The 20,761-nt window shown below is 36.1% G+C and overlaps 2 protein-coding genes across 2 annotated transcripts; one reads left to right on the forward strand and one right to left on the reverse strand.

Annotated features, from left to right (window-relative positions):
• Positions 1-10,092: 10,092 nt before the first annotated feature.
• On the reverse strand, positions 10,093-10,875 carry LOC120199438 (ethylene-responsive transcription factor 13-like). Its single transcript, XM_039200516.1, has one exon. The coding sequence runs from the start codon at positions 10,873-10,875 to the stop codon at positions 10,093-10,095; it is 783 nt and encodes a 260-aa protein (XP_039056447.1).
• Positions 10,876-17,125: 6,250 nt separating this feature from the next.
• On the forward strand, positions 17,126-20,618 carry LOC120199565 (cationic amino acid transporter 9, chloroplastic-like). Its single transcript, XM_039200604.1, has 8 exons — positions 17,126-17,420; positions 17,517-17,929; positions 18,351-18,527; positions 18,684-18,908; positions 19,019-19,195; positions 19,633-19,869; positions 20,105-20,194; positions 20,332-20,618. The coding sequence occupies exons 1-8, from the start codon at positions 17,132-17,134 to the stop codon at positions 20,473-20,475; spliced, it is 1,752 nt and encodes a 583-aa protein (XP_039056535.1). The 5' UTR covers positions 17,126-17,131; the 3' UTR covers positions 20,476-20,618.
• Positions 20,619-20,761: the final 143 nt, after the last annotated feature.

The following is a 20,761-nucleotide window of genomic DNA, read 5'->3' on the forward strand; positions in this document are numbered from 1 at the left end:
GAATTCGTCACATCGACATAATAAATTTATATTAAAAAATTTATTAGAATTCGTCACGTTGAGCTGACGAGTTCCATAAACACTATCGAAAATTTCATAGATCATAAAATAAAAGTGTTTTTGCCTTATTTTAACCCCAAAAAAAATAGAGTGTGCCCTATTTTAACCCCAAAAAAAAATAGAGTTACCCTATTGTGCCAAAAAAAATCCTATTTTTTCTTGTTTATGTCCTTTTTAAAAATCTATCTAATACCTTGTCCACGTTCAGTGTTAAAACGTTTCTTTGGCTAGTAGTTCATGACCGTCTTCTAACTAATGCCGAAAGGGTAAGGCCTCATCTCTCCTTAGTGGATACTTGTATGGTGTGTGGTAGAGCAGCGGAGAACATGGGCCATGTTCTAAGGCGTTGTAATGTAGCTTCCGGACTTTGGCTAAGGGTTGTAAATTGAACGCATCTTAACAGCTTCGATTCGCTGCCTTTTCGTGAGTGGCTAGAGGAGAATCTCCGGCAGGGAGGTTTGGTAGCGATGATGGCAATTGGCCCATTCACTTGCTATCTATTGTTGGTTATTATGGAAGAATAGGTGTAGTATTATTTTTTATCCTTGTCATGTTGAGAAGGATAGCTTCTTGATTCGATGTCAAAGGTTTGTTGATGAGGTTATTCGCGCGAATGAAGAGACTGCAGGACCAAGGACGAGGGGCTTCCGTCCTTAAGGTTCGTGGACTCGTCCTCGTTTTGGCTGGGTTAAGGCCAAATCAGATGGGGCTGTTAATCCAAATGATCAGAGGGCTGCTGCTGGAGGTGTAATCTGGAATCACGAGGGAGGTTGGATTTTCGGCTTCTTAAGGAGTTTAGGTAGGTGCTCGGTTTTAGTAGCTGAACTTTGGGCAGCTCATGATCTTCTATCCCAGCCTGGCGGTTAGGATTCGGTTAGGATTTCGACAGCTCGAGAAGCTCGAGACGGATGATAGTGAGGTTGTTCGAATCTTCAACAATAATTCAGGCGCCTTAATTGGCCATAGTTTGGTTACCGCTTTTCAGGAGTTCCGAACCAGAGATTGGGAAGTAAGAGTTGAGCATGTCTGTCGTGATCAGAATCGTCTTGCTGATAGGTTAGCTGCTATGGGACGAGGTGGCCCTGTTGGTTATATGACGTTCACGGAACCGCCTGTTGAGGTTGCCGCGATTTTGCATGGGGAGGCTCTGATAGCTGATTAAATTTTTGCACGTTTTGTTGCTGTTATCATAAAAAAAAATCGCCTCAGTGACCAAAAATGCCTTCTAATATACGATTTTAACCAACTTTTTTTGGATTTGCCAAAATGACCAACAAAATCGCAACGCGAAATAAAAATCGCAACGCGATCCCCAGAATCGTAAATCAGTTTCCAAAATCGCAACGCGATTCTTGAAAATCGCAATGCGATAGTACAAATTCGCATTGCGATTTTCCCAGAATCGCAACGCGAATATGAAATCGCAAACGCGAACACATAAATCGCAACGCGTATCCGTAAATCGCAACGTGTATCCGTAAATCGCAACGCGTATCTGTAAATCGCAATGTGTATCCGTATATCGCAACGCGTATCCGTAAATCGCAACGACAATACGTAAAATCGCAACGCGTATCCGTAAATCGCAACGCGATTTTTAAAGCGCCATTATAATCGCTACGCGTATTTTATTTTCAAATTACAAAAACGAATATTAAGACAAAATCCCGTAATCGCAACTCATAACCTAAAACCTAAATCACAACTCCAGTCCCATCTCATCTCACTCTCTACGGCGAAATCCGTCCCCATCTCCGAAGATTTCCGTCCCCATCTCCGGCGAAATCCCTCACAACCATTCACGGTCAGAAATCCCTCACAATATTCAGAAATGGAAAATCACCTCCGAGGGTTAGTTTTTTTAATTATTTTTATTTTGAAATTTTTACATTATTGTAGGTTTTTCATATTGAAACTGATGATAAGTTTACTGGTCATTTCAATAATATAACCATTTCACTTAGATTTCATTTCGCGTTACGATTCTCTCGTTGCGATTTCATTTCGCGTTGCTATTCTCGTTGCGTTTTCAAGTTAGTATTTGTCTTTGTCTTTGTTCTGTCTTTTGGTTGAAGTAATGCAATCCATTCAAGTTTCAATTTGCAGAAGAGTCGCAACGAGAGAAATGAAAATCGCAACGTGAAAATGACTATCTGCAACGAAAAATGAAAATCGCAACGCGAAATGAAAATCGCAAACGAGAGAATCGCAACGCGAAACCAAAATCGCATTGCGATTTTCATTTCGCGTTGCGATTCTCTCGTTGCGATTTTCATTTCGCGTTGCGATTTTTCATTTCTCTCGTTGCGACAGTCATTCTCTCGTTGCGATTTTCATTTCAACCAAAAGACAAAACAGTGTTGCAAATTTTAGTTTCAAGAATAAACTACTACTTTTATGTTTATTGTTTTTGGTATATCTTCACAGTGTAGTTTTTGGTATCTAACTTGGTATGTTTATTGTTTTTGTAGAAATTTTTTCGGCTTCATTGACATTAAGGAATAAAGTTAGCCTAGCCACTACAATTGCTTCGAAGCTTTCACCTGCACAAAGACAATTGTTTGAGGAAACCTCTTCGGGCCATGGCTGAGAGTACAACATCCGGGTGGAGATGCTAATTTGACCCATTTGTGGCTTCAGACCATGACATCAAATCTACCCGACAGTATACAACGTGGTGAGGAAGAGATATGGTTTCATTTTCCACCAGTGTATACTTGTTTTGGGCGGAAGGAGTTCTGCTTATCACTGGTCTACGATTCGGACACGATGATGTAGGCCGGTACAACTACGTCATATCGCCGCCCATCATGGTTATCCCGGTTTTTTTTCCGGATGAGTCAATGGAGAAGCCGAACCTACACGTCGACGACCTGAAGAAATTGTTTAATAAGAAAGATGGTTTCACTCGGATGGATGACGTCGATGTTGTCCGAGTATGCCTTCTACTACTTGTGTATGCCGGCTTTTTAGGCAGAGAGGCCAGACAACCTATTCCTCGGGAGCTAATAATATTGGTAGAGGACCTGAATGCATGAATCTGTTTCCGTGGGGTTCGTATATATGGAAAGCTACTGGACTAGTTGTCTACTGCCTTTGATGACCGTGCGTACATATGCAATAAAAACGTCAAATGATATTCCCAGGCTATTTCCTGGAAGAGGAAAATCTGTTGGATTGGGAAGACTTAATACCATGCGACAATAAATGTAGTTAACCACAATACTTTCATATAATATATACACAGTTATTAATAGAACGTTTAACTTTGTTTGAGTTTTTATATTGTTAGGAGGCCAACATTCCATTACAAAGACTGACACCCCGGAGGAAGAGCTTGCCACTGATTGTGGCAAGCTAGTCAGAGTTTTTTTGATGGCACGGATGATGAGCAGCATCCACTTCCTCCAATTCGAGAGCCATCACCTACCCAGAGCCGATCGACCCGACTATACACCTCTAGAACGAGAGCCATCACCTATCCCGTCACATCATCGAGCCTCTTCTCCACCATCATCTCATGATAGGCGACGGTAAAGAGTTCACGACATTTATCTCCTTGTTCTCCACCTCCACGGGATGAGTTACGTGATGAGGTCAATGCCTTGCGTGAGGAGATCGGTACTCTCGTCGAGCTTCAGCTCCCATCCCTTAAGACAATAGTGTATGACAGCATGATAAATTACATATCATTGGCTGATTTAAGAGATATTATTAAGGGATGGAGCTCTCATTTGGCTAAATTCTTGGATGCGATCAATTATTGGACTCGTTCTGGAAACAAGAAGCCAAAGAAGCTCAATATTACAGTTATTAGAGACGAGACCGCGCCACAACAAACGGAAGGAGCCAGAGCTTGTGGTCAGCAGCGTTATATGTGCTTAATTATATGGCTAAATCGATATATACGAGACGCTGCCTACCTGCATCCGCGTTATAAAAATGTCCATAAACAATTGGTAAGTTTATAGACTTTTGGTTTGAAAATGTTTGGTTAAGTACCTAGAATTCATAATTTGTGTTTGTAGGTTTTAGATGTGTAGAAAGTGTTGTTTGAGCAAATGTTTGGTTTCTGCAGGTTAATCTCAGAAGTGAACTGCGTGAAAATGATGTATGGCTGCAAAAGTTGATTCAATAGTTTAATTGATTGTTTTTTGATTGTTTAATTGATTTGTAAAAGTTGATTCAATAGTAGATGATTGGAAATAAGAATTATTGCTTATTTTTGATTGTTTAATTGATTTGTAAAAGATGATTTGTAAAAGTTGATTTGTGTAATTGATGCGAACATAATTCTTATTTGTGCTTGTTTAATTGATTGAAATGTAATGGTTGATTTTGTTGATTTCAATCTGCATTATGTTGAAGGCAAAAATGACTATCGCAATGCGAAATGAAAATCGCAATGCGAAATGAAAATCGCAACGAGAGAATCGCAATGCGAAATGAAAATCGCAATGCATAATGAAAATCGCAACGAGAGAATCGTAATGCGATTTTCATTTCGCATTGCGATTTTCATTTCCGCATTGCGATTCTCTCGTTGCGATTTTCATTTCGCATTGCGATTTTCATTTCCGCATTGCGATTCTCTCGTTGCGATTTTCATTTCGCATTGCGATTTTCATTTCCGCATTGCGATTCTCTCGTTGCGATTTTCATTTCGCATTGCGATTTTCATTTCCGCATTGCGATTCTCTCGTTGCGATTTTCATTTCGCATTGCGATTTTCATTTCGCATTGCGATTTTCATTTCCGCATTGCGATTTTCATGTTGGGATTTTCATTTCGCATTGCGATTCTCTCGTTGCGATTGTAATTTCCGTGTTGCGATAGTCAAATGCATGCCTAATAAGTGATAACAACTGAATAACAAGAGTTGGTTAAGTCAAAATGGTTGGCCTGAGTCATTAATTCAACTGAAAATGTTAAAAGTTCATACATAAAATCCACATAATACAACGTTTGCATTTAAAAATCACCTAAGTTAACAGTCCCAAAAGGTGAAGCCAATTGTGATTGAGATTTTAAAGATGATTGCCTTTTGCTTGACACCATATGAGCTTTGGATTTTGATGAGGATCCATATTTTGGTAGAGGAAAAGATGATTGTGATGGCACTGGTGATCCACATGTCAACCTTGTATGACCACTTTCCTTGCACGACTACATGTCGATCTCTTTCTCTTCACCCTTAGACGGTATACGATCGTGACTTTTTGGTCGGCCAGGTAGCCTTCTGTCCATGGCTGGTGGCAAAACTGTTTGTAAGTCATCTGGTATGTCCACTCAGAAGGATGTGGAATAGGGTAGACAATCTCGGCATAAGTCTGTCGATAAACTTCTGTAGTGTAGCAATCCATAGCGTATGCGCTTGAATCATCTTGGTTTAAATGAAGAGCAACTTTTATAACATGGCCACACGGATAACCAGATGTTTGTCATTTCATACAACTACACGTCTTTGCATTTAGATCGACTAGCCCATTTAAGTTATTATCCAGTACTTGAAACAAAGTGTTTGAACATGGTTCAACTCTCCATGACGTTGACTTCACAACACGTTTCGTTATCTTTTTTTCAGTCCATGGTGTAACACGATGTTCCAATGTTCCTGTAAATTTAAATAAACAATACTTAGTAAAATATATAAATATGATAGTTACGAATTCAAAGAAATAATACCTGCATGGTTTCTTTTCTTGTAGTACCACTGTTGAATAGAGGCTCGAAAAAACTCCATTAACATAGTAATGGGTAATTTCCGGGAATGACGACTTAGAGCGTTGATTGATTCTGCACTATTAGACGTCATGAAACCATATCTTGCTCCAAGTTGATGTACTCTTGACCATCTTTCAAACCCGACATCTTCTAGTGTTTGAGCACACTGAGGCAAAACACGTCTTAAATAATTTATATGCTTATTGAAATCCACTTCCCGATAAGCTTTTACAGCCTTCCAGTATGTCCATTTGTGCTTTTTTATACCAACAGACCTTGATTTTAGATTTCTATACAAATGAACACCACAAAGTCCATGAAAAGCATCTGGGAAACACCTTCTAACAGCGTTGTCAATTGAGTTTGCCCTATCGGATATGATTGTCAGATTGCTAATAGGACCTATGCAATCCCTAAGATGCCCCATAAACCATGTCCATGAATCAGAGGTTTCAGATTTGCCAACCCCGTAAGCTATTGGCAATATCTCATTGTTAGCATCCATGGCTACTGCTAATAAGTTTACTCCAAGGTATCGACCTTTCAAATGTGCTCCGTCAACTATAATAACTGGGCGCATGCAAGTAATAAACGAACGAATCTACAAAATAATATACACAAGAATTATAATCATTTAAATGTGAAATGCATGTAACTAACAAAAATGAGTCAACAAAATTATATTGATTTACTAACCGTAGCACCAATGGCGATAAACAGCAACTCAAAGTGTCCATCTATCTGTTTTGATATGAGTTACCGACCAAGATTTTTCAGCTTTAAATTGTGACAATAAGCCGGCAGTTGGGCAAACGATGCTTCTGGCGACCCCCTCAATAATTCCAAGACATAACATTTGGCTCTCCAAGCTTGAGAATATGATATACTAATCTTGAACCGAGCATTCATGTCAGTCATAATTTCATGTCCCCGATATACCCTGCCATTCAAAAACATTAACTCAGCCAGAAAACCACCCAACACCTTTTGTTTGCCTGTCTATGGTGAGGAAAAACTTGGGTTCTTGAACATGTATGTTTATCAATAAAAGTCCTAACTTGAAACATTTCGCAATCTTTTATTCTCTTTGCAATCATACGCCACGTACAGTTTTTGTCAATCATACACCTTGTTTCGAAACGATCTTTGCTTGATTTGTTAACTTTTAGTTGATAGCCATCTTCCACACATTTCGTATACAAAGCTATCTTCAAGTCTTCCTTGTATCAAAACAATCATCTTTCTTGATACGAATAACTTTTGTGTAACAATCAACTGCTTTCTTTACCAACTCTTCTTCCGGTATCTGAAGTAATTCTGGCATATTCCAGTTATACGTCCGTGGCATTTTCTTTTCTTCGGGGACTTTTTCTTCTTCTTTTCTTCTTCAGGATTATATGAATTACAGAATGGATGTTCAACATGTTCATTCACAGTCGTAACTTCCTCCTCATTATCATCAACAATACCTTCTTCGGCAACGGCTGTTTCATCATCAAAATTCGGGTATTGACCAATATCAAAATCATTACACGCAGGGTCTGTTTCTTCTTCTGAAACATCATCAAAATCCATGTATTGACCAATATCAAAGTCCGGATATTGACCAAGACCAAATTTCGAATACTGACTAGTACTCACAATTTTTTCTGTTGGCTCATCATCGTCTAACTGGTCAATACGAAAACCGAAATTTGGTGCTGAAAGTTGATTGGGATTTGGATTAGAGAAAGGTTGTGGGTTTTGAGAAAAACTTAGTTGATTACTACCCGCTACTGACCCAACAATACTACTCTAGGTTCAACAACATACAATGTAACATCATCTTGTGAAACACTAATGTAAGCAATGAATCGTTCAACATCTTCATTGTCGGTTAACAAATAAACTTTACCATTTCTCTGATAAGATAGCCTAAATCCACTTAGGGGCTCTAAATTCAATTTATTTGAAACACGTAGCATTAGAGTTTCATAAGTTAACTTTTGTAAAGACAATTTTAGTTGAAGATTCATGGGTAAAGGCATATATTGTAAAACACCATGAACATTATCCCATGACCCTCCAAAACACAAATCTATCCAAACATGATCAACATTAGATGATTTCATGGTTGTAAATTAATTTACTAAACAGACGAGCTGCGAAACTAAAACCTGTTGCCGGATTGGGAAGGATGTCGTTGGATATAGGAACGGATGTCGCCGGAGAGAGTGATAGATGGAGATGGAATGAGTTGCGATTTAGGGATTTAGTTTATGATTTGCTGCTGTTGCGTAGTTATATACCCAAAATTTTAGTGTTGTGATTTACAGATTCTCGTTGCGATTTACGGATTATCGTTGCGATTTACAGATTCTCGTTGCGATTTACGAATTATCGTTGCGATTTACGGATACGCGTTGCGATATACGGATACGCATTGCGATTTACGGATACGCGTTGCTATTTACGGATACACGTTGCGGTTTACGGATACGCGTTGCGATTTATGTGTTCGCGTTGCGATTTTCATATTCGCGTTGCGATTCTGGAAAATCGCAATGCGAATTTGTACTATCGCATTGCGATTTTCAAGAATCGCGTTGCGGTTTTGGAAACTGATTTGCGATTCTGGGGATCGCGTTGCGATTTTTATTTCGCGTTGCGATTTTGTTGGTCATTTTGGCAAATCCAAAAAAAGTTGGTTAAAATCGTATATTATAAGGCATTTTTGGTCACTGAGGCGATTTTCTCAACAAAAAAAAAAGATCGAAACTTCGTAGAATCACGTAAAGTGCCAGGTAACCCTTTTTCATGTTTTAACTGATAAATTTTGTTCAACAATAATCTAATTTAGGACTAAAGAATGATATATATAATAGATGTAACTAAAATTATTATAAAAAAATATAATATTTTCGATTGAGTGTAACTTAAAAAGTTAAAAGATTAATATTTTTAGTTAAGCAGAAAATATTATAAAGAAGATAAACCAAAAAGGTTTCTAAAAAGGTTTGCAACAAAAAATATTAAGAAAAAAATTAACATTTTAAGTTACTCTCAACAAAAAATGTTATATTTTTTATAATATTTTTGACTACGTCTTTTCTATGTCGTTTCCTAACCTTAAATTAAGTTGTCGTACCATTTAGATTCTCGTTTTGATAGCAATAACTTTTTGTCCATCTTAGGGTTAGAATTTAGGCTTAATGCCTAAATAAGTGCCCAAACTATACATTTTGTGTCAAATAAGTACCTATATTTTTATTAGCCCATCCGGTGTATAACGTTACAAACGTGAGTACTTTAGGTGTCCGAGCCGTCAACGGAGTTAGTTTTCCCCATTAAATGACACGTGTCACAACCTGATAATTTTGATTTTTTTTAATTATTATATTTATAAAAAAAATCTTAACTTTTTTATATTATAAAACAACCCTAAAATCTCAAACTCTAACCTTAATTCACCATCACCGCCCTCTCTGCTGGCCACGACCACCACTGCCGACGTAGTTCTTGCCATCATCATAGTTATACGTCGCAGTAGTTGTTACCGATTCACCATCGGAATCGTGTGAGATCGTGATTTTCAACCTAGGATTCGCGGGATTTAAAACGTTGATTTGTAGTCAACCGATCACGATTTCATAGGGGTTTTGGTCACAGGGGGAGGGGAGGTCAGGTGGAGCTTCTTCAAAGACAAAGGGTGGCGGTCGATGTAGGTTTAGAGATAGAAATGAAGGTTTCTAAAGTTTAGAGGTTATTTTGAAATTTATTTGTTTTCTATTTAAAAATATATATAATTTATTTTTTTAATTTATATAATTTTTTTAAAATTGTCAGGTAATGACATGTGTCAATTAACAAGAAAAACTAACACCGTTGGCAGATTAGACACTTAAAGTACTAACGTTTGTAACGTTACGCACCCGAATAACACAAAAAAGAATATCGGTACTTATTAGACACAAAATATATAATTTGGGCATTAATATAAAACCTGATCAAGTGGGGCCACGGCGTCGCTCACAACCAGAGCCATTAGCCCCATTAGCAGCTGCTTAACTATGCCAGAAGCCAATAAATAGAAATGGCTTAGTGATTAAATAATGTAAATCTAATGCCGAAGCCAATGGAGGTTTAAAGACATGAAAATTGTTTTAGCGTTGACATTTAAGTTGAGTGTGATATTCAAGAAATCGGAATCGTCAAGTAGAATTTATGAAAAATTAAAACTATCCAATCTAGAGATAATAGTGATACTCGAAGAGAATATTGAAACTCAAGGATTAGGCACTGGTCCGATCCGGTGGACTGTTTAAGTAACTAGAAATTCCAAAACTGGTCTGCTGGTGTCCATGAACTCATTTGAATCACCTCCATTGGTGCAGCTAAGGTTGTATTCTCCGGCAGCTCGACTGTAGTTGTGGAGTTACTTGAACCTGTACTCTTCCTTCTCTTGGACTGCGACATTGTGGAAGCTGAAGGTTGCATTGAGCGACGCCTTGAGCCCACTCTGAGTGGCTGCCGATCACTACAGCCAATCAAGTGAGGGAAGTTCAGTTTAGCCTTAGCCCCACGCATTTCGAAAGCGGCTCTATCGTAAGCCAATGCAGCATCCTCAGGCGTCTCGTAAGTCCCCAGCCAAATCCTCGAACCGTTCCTCTTAGGATCCCTTATCTCCGCCGCGTACTTCCCCCACGGCCTTCTCCTCACCCCTTTAAAACTCGCCCCCCTCGAAGGCGCCACGTTGATCTTCTCCTTCTCTTCGCTGGATGACTCTTGTTCAACCGCTTCAGTCACCGTTTTCAAACCAACGCCGTTCAAAGGACTCCACCCAGAGTTCGCCGCATCGCGTAAAGTAGTGTAAAGCAGCATGTCTTCGGAATCATCAATCTTTAAAGGCAAATCACCCCAGCTCTCATTCAAAAAGACACCACTGAAACTTGAACTCCGGTTATATGAAGGTTTAAGAACGATATTATTGCAGGTCGAAACTGTTGTCGTTGGCGGCGGCGGAGGTAGTATAGATTCGTCAGAACTATCGAAGAAACGTTGGAAAGATTCAAGGATGTTGAAATCTGATTCAGACAAAATCTCCATGTCCATTTCGACAAGCTTTGTGATAGTGATTTAGTGAAGACATGGCGCAGGGGAATGGTACTGTGGGTTTATATAGGAAGAAAGAAACAATTTGACATCTATTTCTCTGAATGTTCCATCGGCGTTCGGTCGTAATTATTAAACTAATTACATTTTGAAGTGGGGGAAGGAAATTTTTAATTAAGCACATGCTGTATTTTGTTCCATAAAATAAAGCACCGATGCTCCATAACGTGCCCACGTTTGTTCTTTTTATTAAAAAAAATAGTTTTGTTTCATTTGCTTTTTGCATTAATTCCTGATCAATGCACGCGTCGTACTCCTATTTATTTTTAAGTCCGTATTTGATTTTTATTCTTTTAAAGGAACTAATTATATATGTTTTCTATTTAAAATTATATATTTTTATTTATTTGTTTAATATTTATGAAGATTAAATTAATATGTCACTAATATGTTCTTGAACCCGAACAAATTTGGGAATAATTAAACATCTATTTATAAATTTATAAAAAAACAGTCTATTTATGAATAGCAAACAAACCTACAATATTAAAAATATTAAAATCTAATTTTATTTAAATTTAAACTAATAGAATTTAAATTAATAGACTAAAAAATCTAAATAAATACTACCTTATAATCACCTTAAATTATTAAAAATAATAATAATGACACTTGTGCTAATAAACTGGTAAAGTCTACTTGCTTGTACAGAAGATTTGAATGTAAAATTTTCCACAAAAGTTGATTCTATTTAGAATTTTATAATAATATCTAATTGTTTGCTTTTGTTTTTATAAAACATGTGGAAACCATGCTGTTTTATTTATTTAAAATATATTTTAAATATTTTCTTTATTAACTCAAAAATATATATATTTAAATTCGGATTTCAGTGTAACAAAAAAATATCGAATTTCAGAACTAATGACAACGTAATAAGTAAACTAAAAATCTATAGAGTAAACATAAACTTCAGCAAAACAAGTGATTCACTATTGAGTATTGATTATATCAGTGATTAATTGCATGAATTTTTAGAATAATTAATCCTTTTAACAAAGTTTATTAGGTATTTATTGACCTAACTTGATTAACAAGTACTTTTACATGAATTTTACTTGGATGAAGGTCTATAAATTTCGTTAGGATATGCAAGTTTCATCAGGAAAGCTGTCTAGTTTTCTATCGTTAACTATAAAATGGGTTGCATTTTGTTTCTCAACAATAATTCTTGAAATTATAAATAGATAAATTAGTTATCTAACGCTTAGTTATAATTATATTTGTAATTTTACTAACCAAATTACAAAGTAGGATTACAATGATGACTTGATATCAAGAAGAAGAAAAGAAAGCAATGGTGTGGTAGCTTTTGTACTTTAACATCTTAATAAATTTCACAGTTTCAACACATGTTTGAATAGCCAATTAACATATTATAAATAAATATTGAAACTTAGAAGAGTCAGATTAAGTGCCAGACAACCCATTTTCAAGTTTTAACCGCAATAAACTTTTGTCAGCTTTAGGGTTAGGGTTTATCGTCTTACAAGGGATGATTCATAGATAAAGTGAGGAATTTTTTATTAGAGATGGCCAAAAATATAAATATTTGATGGTTAAATACACTTTTTCTTTTTAAAATTAATTTTTATTTACATACTTTTCTATGAAATTAAAAGGTAAATGGTTTATTTTAGGGTTAAAGGACAAAAAAACGATAACATTATGTATATATATGTGTAATATACGTGATAATTATTAAAATATCATTATTTATACGAATATATGGTATTTTCTTAAATGATACAAGGTAATTATAAGATAGTATCATTTTATAATATTTTTTAGTTATGAACGTTGTGTACACACTTTATAAATATAACTGCTTCAACCTAAGATCATTAGGAAAGACGATTATTCTTTCTATCACTGAAATTACTTGATGAGTTATAGAAATAACAACATTCAAAGGTCGGCGTACTTAACCAAAAAATGATAAAATTATAGTTTAAATCTCACAAAGTTCTTAATAAAATCTCTCTACCGATCTTATTTGGATCAAAATAAAATTGGCTGGACTGTTCAAGTAACTAGAAAGTCCTAAACTGGTCTCCAGGTGTTCATGAACTTGGCAGTGGCCCCCTTCGGCCTGGCTTCGTCGTTGGTAGCTCAATTTTATATGCCAACGAATTATACAATAATAAGCATGTGCTGGAATAACAATTGATATTTAAATCGAAACTTCGAAGAAACGGATATTTCACATTATACAAACTTTTCCCAGCTTTAGGTTCAGGGGCGATAAATGTCAACAAACGACAACTCTTCTTCTTCAGCTTCCCGTTAAACAGATCGCTTGCTTGTTTAATTCCCTTGGTTTCTTACTGTTGATGAAAAGAATGTCGGGGGATCAGCCTGAGAGTAGTTCAGTATCCGGAGATCTCGCTCTCTTGGACTCCATTAGCCACCATATTCTGGCTGATGATTTTGAATCTTCTTTCACTTGTTTAGACGACGTCGTCTCCTTCGACCGGCCACCTTTACACGGGGGGTCTACTTCCAGCTTCACCGGCCTTCACCTTGACAAAGAATTTAGCTTTGCGTGTCCTCCGTCCGGAATAGTGGATCCGCCGCCGCGGGAGGCGAGTGAAAAAAGGGTGCAATTAATACAGGGGAGCGAGGAGGAGACCGTGGGGAAAGTACGCGGCGGAGATAAGGGATCCCGAGAAGAATGGGTTGAGGGTTTGGCTAGGAACTTACGAAACGGCTGAAGATGCAGCTTTGGCTTACGATAAAGCCGCTTTCAAGATCCGTGGATCAAAAGCTAATCTCAATTTCCCTCACTTGATCGGCTCAGGTGGCATGGAACCCGTTAGAGTGGCACGGCGTCGCTCACCGCCTGAGCCGTCGTCTTTTTTTATCATTTTCCGATGTGGATGGCAGTAGCTCGACGACACCGATTCCAATAAATAAGTGAATTAATATCTAATGGCTTGGTGGGCGATGTAAATCCAATGGCGCTATATCATTTAATTTCATCTGATTAATTTGCTTTCATTTTTCAAAGCATTAAATGTAATCAAGGCAATCGAGTTTTATAGCAGGAGAATTCCTAAAAAAACAATAATTACATTCAGTACATTAAAACTGATTGTAATATTGTACTAAATGTAATTCTATTATCATTTCAAATACATTGGGTGCAGCTTTTATTTTATTGTTGTTTTGATATTTTATTTTAATTTTTTTTTTCTTCCGATTTCATGGTTTTATTTTGAGTAATCTGGATTAACCCACGTCGCACACCTAGTTTTGGTGATTGAGTCTCCCAATAATAATTTTCTACTCTAACTCTAGACTGTATTTAAGCGATATCAAGTTGATTACCACTTGAACCAACTCTTGTTGGTGAGATTTTATTTTGATTTTAAGTTTTCTTAAGTATATGATTTTTTTATGAATATATTTATGATATTTTATAAAGTTTATGTTAAGTTATTTATTTGATATTCGATTTGTTTTTATATTTATGTTTTATTCATATAACTATTTTTTGAAATTATACTTAATTTTATGTTTTATTACTATTTTGATATATCATCGTTAACTTTGATCATTAACTTAACAAAAATGATTATGTAGCATAGTATAATAATAGTTTTACTCATACTATTTATGCATTTTATTATTTTTTTCTTAATTTCAAATAATTCAATAAATTGTCAATATTTAAAAAATATTATTAAATTATTTCAAAATAAAATGAAGATCAAATTGTTAAGATTTTTTTAACTATTGCGGATCTATTAAACTATGTTGATGTTCGGGTAAAGAAAAACGAAAGAACATAATAATTTTAACGAGGTTCAGCAATGTGCTTACATCCTCGGTGTCTAGGCGGCGTTAGAAGTTTTATTCAATGTCTCATAGATTTAGGTTACATCTCTATTTATAATAGATAAACTTGGTACATAATTACAAAATTAACCCTTGTACCTTCGCTCACTCCGCTCCATCCCCTATCCTCTTTACCGGTATATTTATGAGTCAAACCTAACAAACTATTTTAAATTATGGCCAAAATCGATAGAATGTGAAAATCTTGAAGACTAAAATTATTGTTATACCATATCACATCATCATTTTTAGTTAGTCAACGATCAAGCTTAACAACATTATACAAAAGTAAAAACGTTATATATGATTTAAAAGAAATGGTTGAATAATTAAAATACAAGCACGTAGATAAATGAGATGCTAAATAGGTTATAATATTTAATTTTAAATTTATTTAAAAAATCATTATTTCTGATTATTTCTTGAATGGAATTTGATCCCATGATATAACTACTCGAATTTAAAGGATTTAAATAATTTTGATCCTAAATGAAAAAGAAAGAGAAAAAGATGATGTACTGTATACCTGAGCTTAGTAATAAAAAGTCCGAAAATTAGCCAAAGAATAATGAAAGTATGGATGGGGAAATATAGGCATAAAATGGGAAACCCCAAACGCACAACCACAGTCACAGTAAACCGCCACTTCACTCGTTGTTCATCGATACTGATGTAATGATCGTGGACCAAACATGTAATGTAGTACACAAAAACTGACATTTAGACTAGGATTCGCCCAATGGCACGACGAAAGACATGTAAAGGTCTTCAAGTGATCACACTCGTAGCCAACTAGTCCCACGATGAGGTCTCTATGAGAAACAAGCCGACCAATTCAATCAAGGGTGCCAAGCTTACCTCGAGTTTCAGGATGCGAGCTTATCACAGTAGACGACTAACCTGGGCCTTTCACAAGATTATAGCACTTTTCTGCTGATTTCGTAGTCTATGTCACATCTTGAGTTTCGATCTGAAAGTATTGGCCAAATAAAATAGACCTTGAAGTTAGCTCAATGCTAAATTTTAGACTTAATTGGAATAAATGCAAGTTGACGAGATCTAATTGTATTAAAGACTAAAGTTTAAAGGATTAAATTGAATGAAATTTAAATTTGGTTGCTTAACAAGTATATTTTATAAAATTAAGGATTATATTGAATGTGAGTGAAAGTTTGCAGTTTAATCCAAGAGTTGATCCTAGAATAATTATAAGTCTCGAGAGAAGAGATTTATAAATAGAAAAAGAAAAAACATAGAACAAAATGTGGACAGACATATAGATAAAAATCACTTTTTATCCGTAACTTACTACCCATACCAGAAAAGATGAATCGTAAATCAAACTCACTATGAAAGTACCGAGGAAAATTGGATCTAGAAGTTAGCTCAATTTTAAATTTTATACTTAATTGGAATAAATGCAAGTTGAAGGGATTTAATTGAATTAAAGACTAAAATTTAAAGGATTAAATTGAATGAAATTTAAATCTAGTTTCTTAATAAGAAGGTTTTATAGAATTAAGGATTACATTGAACGTGATTGGAAGTTAGGATTTTAATTTGAGAGTTGATCCTACATAGTCATAAGTTTGGAATTAATTTAATAATATTAAATCGATTTCATTATCACAATAATTTTATATAATTAATTTTTTTTTCATTAATACTATTTTTATTATCATATAAAATATAAAAATATATTAAGATATTAAATATAATAATATCAATTTAATAATCTAATGAATTCAAAAGTTAAACTAAATTCATAAATCCACTGGCTACTGGAGTTGTCTGGCGGTATTTTTTGGGTAAACTATAATAATGGTCACTAATATTTAAATAAATTTTAGTTTTCCCAATTGAAGTTTCAAAAGTAATAATTTGGTCACTAATATTATCGATTTGTAACAAATCGTTCACTCAAAGTTAAAAGAAGTTAAAGTGCGTGACGGAAAACTTATGTTTTCGTTAACCTCTTACCTGAAAACGTTGAACTCCACGTTGAAAAGTCGTTAACCTCAAATGCCATTGTGAAGAACAACTTTCCAGTGTCAACGTTTTCATGTAAGAGGTTAATAGCCACATAAATTTTCCTTCACACACATTAACTGCTGTTACCGATGAATGACCGATTTGTTACAAATCAATAATGTTAGTGATCAATGTATTATTTTTGAAACTTCAATGAAGAAAATAAAAATTTACTAAAAAATTAGTGACCATTTGTGCAGTTCATTCATTCATTTTCCCACGGTAGTTTGGAAGGAGAGAGAATATCTGATTGGTGTTGAAAATGGAGATATATAAGAGCAAAAATGAATGGCTAATTTCGAGCTGTTTTATCTCTACCTAATCAATGAATTTTCGGATTATAAATAAGATCAAAGACCAAAGCGGGCACAGAATCTTACCTATGGATACTTCACATAAAGACGCCACTCCCTCCTCATCTTCTACTTCTTGTTTCTCTCAGTTTTGCTCATCAGCGCTTAGAGCCAAAACCCTCAAACCCTCCGCCGATGCTTCTGGCGATGGCCTTATCCGCAGACTCAGCGTCTTCGATCTCCTCCTACTCGGCGTCGGCGCATCTATCGGTGCTGGTATATTCGTTGTTACCGGAACCGTGGCTCGCGATGCCGGTCCTGGTCTGTACCGATTCTGAATTCTCTCCCTTTTATTTTACCGGATCGCGGATTTCATTTCCCAATTTGACTTATGGGGTGATTTCAAATCTGTCGCAGGAGTGACTATTAGTTTCATACTCGCGGGAGCATCTTGTGTGTTGAACGCGCTGTGCTATGCTGAGTTAGCGTCACGGTTCCCCGCCGTGGTCGGAGGCGCGTACTTGTACGCGTATACGGCCTTCAATGAAATTACTGCTTTTCTTGTGTTTATGCAATTGATGTTGGATTATCATATTGGGGCTGCTAGTATTGCGCGGAGCTTAGCGAGCTACGTGGCTACCATCTTCGAGCTCATCCCTGCTTTGAAAGGAAAGATACCTCCCTGGGTTGGTCATGGTGGTCAGGAATTATTTGGAGGAACATTGTCTATCAATATTCTGGCTCCGATTCTTCTTGCCCTTTTGACTATAATTCTCTGTCAGGGTGTTAAGGAGTCTTCTGCTGTTAATTCTTTCATGACTACAACCAAGGTACTCTCTTTCTTTACGACTGATGATATCTGTTTTTCCTTTCTGAAAGTTTTTTAATAAAAGAGACAAAAATGGTGCTCGGATACTAAAGCCAATGAGATTTGTGAATATTTAAAGATCAACGTTTGCCCTTTGTGTGTATCAACTAAAAACATAATAGAGAACTTTTCGGAATATTATAAATAATGAAAGGAACAAAGACGAAAAAGAAAAGGTGAACTGGGGGTAAGTGGTAACGGTATTAAGGTTGCAGAAGTTACGACTTGATTTATTTCCTAAATATAACTATGATTTTATGTTGAGGATATGGTTGCGATGTCTCGTTCACCTTAAAAAATGTTACAATGAGGCCGTTGCACTGGGTTGCGGCCGAAATTTAGTAATATGCCGGTAACTGTTTTCCGTGTTAACCATGTTGCAGGTTGTCATTGTTATTTTTGTCATCATTGTCGGATCTTTCAAAGTTGATGTAGATAATTGGTCTCCTTTTGCTCCCAATGGTTTTAAAGAAATATTGACGGGTGCTACTGTGGTATTCTTTGCATACGTCGGATTTGATGCGGTTGCTAATTCTGCTGAAGAATCAAAGAGACCTCAGGTATTCTTACTTCGAGAGCAACACAAAGTCTTATGCTTCATTGTTTTGTAATTTATGTTGATAATGTTTATCTTGTATCGAATTCCTATATAGTGTCTGCATGAAATTTGTAGTTTCAGTCTTTATATTTTCCCTGTTTTGGTTTTGATATTTCAGCGGGATTTACCGATAGGAATATTGGGAAGTCTGCTTGTATGTATTATTTTATACATTGCTGTTTGCTTGGTGATCACTGGGATGGTACCATACAACATGCTGGGAGAAGATGCTCCTTTAGCTGAAGCTTTTACATCCAAGGGTTTGAAATATGTTTCTATTTTAATCAGCATTGGAGCTGTTGCTGGGCTTACGACAACCCTTCTAGTTGGTCTATATGTTCAGGTGAACTAATTTGGAATTTCTATGTTTTTGTTATGTGATGATATCATTCTTGAGTAGCATGTTCCTAAGTGCACATGATGAAATGCTTGATATAGTGTTTCTCTGAGCAGTCTCGATTATATCTTGGGCTTGGAAGGGATGGTTTACTGCCTTCAATATTTGCTAAAGTGCATCCGAAACGTCACACACCTGTTCATTCTCAAGTCTGGGTTGGTATTATTGCTGCTGTTTTGGGAGGGCTATTTAATGTGCATATCCTATCACACATTCTTTCAGTTGGCTCACTGGTATGCCCATTTCTTTTTCTTTTTTGAGTAGTTTTTGTCCAGTACTTGCTTAATTGTATATGGTCATTTATGTTCTTAAATTAACGTGCCTTTTACTTTGAAAAGGATTGATACTGAACCTACATTGCTCAGAAATTTAGGTGTAACCTGCTTCAGCATATGCTATATTTCATAGTATCATGTGTAGGTTATTGGAGTAGTATGTTTCAGCTTTGGATGGAACTGGATGTGTATCTGCAGAACTTATCTCTTTTCTACTAAATTTTTAACTAAAAAGTGCATTGGTTGGTTTTTGTCAACATGAAGTAATGTATTGAAGTGCTTGTGTTGGATGGTTGTGGGGTCAAAGGGAAGTACTTTTGCATAAACTAAGTTGATTTTTTGAAGGAGAAATTGTGAAGTACTTGCACCTCATTTTATGCTTTGATTTGTTTCAGACTGGCTATTCTGTTGTTGCTGCATGTGTTGTGACTCTTCGCTGGAAGAAGAGGACAGAAAATCAAGATTCTTCAAAATGCATGGCAACCTGGTGTGAAGGTGTCATATGGATTGCCATACTGGCATGCTGTGGTTTTGCTACTGGAGTTCTTTATCGTGTCGGTGCTTCCTTTATTTATATGATTGTTGCATTGGTGATAGCCATATTGGCTTGTGCTGCTCTTTATTGCCGTCAGGTGAATGAACTTATCTCTATGCATATTTTTGTTTTTATACTTTTGCTTTCCAATGCCAGTAAGAATGGAGCCTTTTATTGGTATATATTTGTGTTAATGGGTTCCAAGTTTAGATTGGTTGCAGTTTTGGCTTTTCACAGTGCACACTTTTACTTTCTGCGTGTTTAAAATGGTCAGCTGAATATCGTAAACCTCTTAATAAGATTTTTTGAACCCATTAATGTACTTGTCTCAGGATTATTCAGAAGCTCCGGGGTTTTCCTGTCCATGGGTTCCTATTGTGCCCTCTGTTTGCATCTTTTTCAACATCTTCCTGTTTGCACAGGTATGCCCTGACTACACTCCTTTGGAATTAGTGCATTGAATTCATGTAACCAATCGATAAAGGAGTTGAAATTCGAAGAAATTATGGATCAAAGTTGGCCAGTGTTAATTAGCCTTTATTTTTTCTTCTTGGCACAGTTGCACTATGAAGCATGGATTAGATTCGTCATCCTCAGCTTAATATCTGTTGCTATTTATGCATTTTACGGACAGTATCATGCAAATCCAAGTTCAGACGAGACAATCATTTATCATATGGCACCTGCAGAAGATACGCATTAGGCACCTGTGATCCTTGGTAGGGCTTGTAGTTTATCTTTCTTTTATGCCAGTGCCTGCATATAAATCTATTTGTGCTAGTCGATAGAGAATTATATTAGACATTGTTGGCATCTTTGCAGTCTAATAAATAGAGAATATGTATCTACATGGTCTTAATCCGCAGTTAATTCTTAATTTCTTATAAACTAGACTGCCTCTCCACGAGGTGTCGTTTTCGTAATGGTTCGGGATTAATTTGTTGATCATTTCAAGGCAAACTTTTTTCCAAATAACATCTTGACAATAA

This window comes from Hibiscus syriacus, unplaced genomic scaffold (genome assembly GCF_006381635.1).
Source record: "Hibiscus syriacus cultivar Baekdansim isolate YM2019G1 unplaced genomic scaffold, ASM638163v2 tig00005459_pilon, whole genome shotgun sequence".
In the NCBI taxonomy this organism is placed as follows: Eukaryota; Viridiplantae; Streptophyta; class Magnoliopsida; order Malvales; family Malvaceae; genus Hibiscus; species Hibiscus syriacus.

Excerpts from the sequence above, each read along its gene's own strand:
- LOC120199565 (XM_039200604.1), top strand. The coding sequence starts at position 17,132 with ATGAATTTTCGGATTATAAATAAGATCAAAGACCAAAGCGGGCACAGA. Across the intron at positions 17,421-17,516 it reads GGCTCGCGATGCCGGTCCTG|GAGTGACTATTAGTTTCATA; the intron begins GTCTGTACCGAT and ends AATCTGTCGCAG. Across the intron at positions 18,528-18,683 it reads AAGAATCAAAGAGACCTCAG|CGGGATTTACCGATAGGAAT; the intron begins GTATTCTTACTT and ends TTGATATTTCAG.
- LOC120199438 (XM_039200516.1), bottom strand. The coding sequence starts at position 10,875 with ATGGACATGGAGATTTTGTCTGAATCAGATTTCAACATCCTTGAATCT.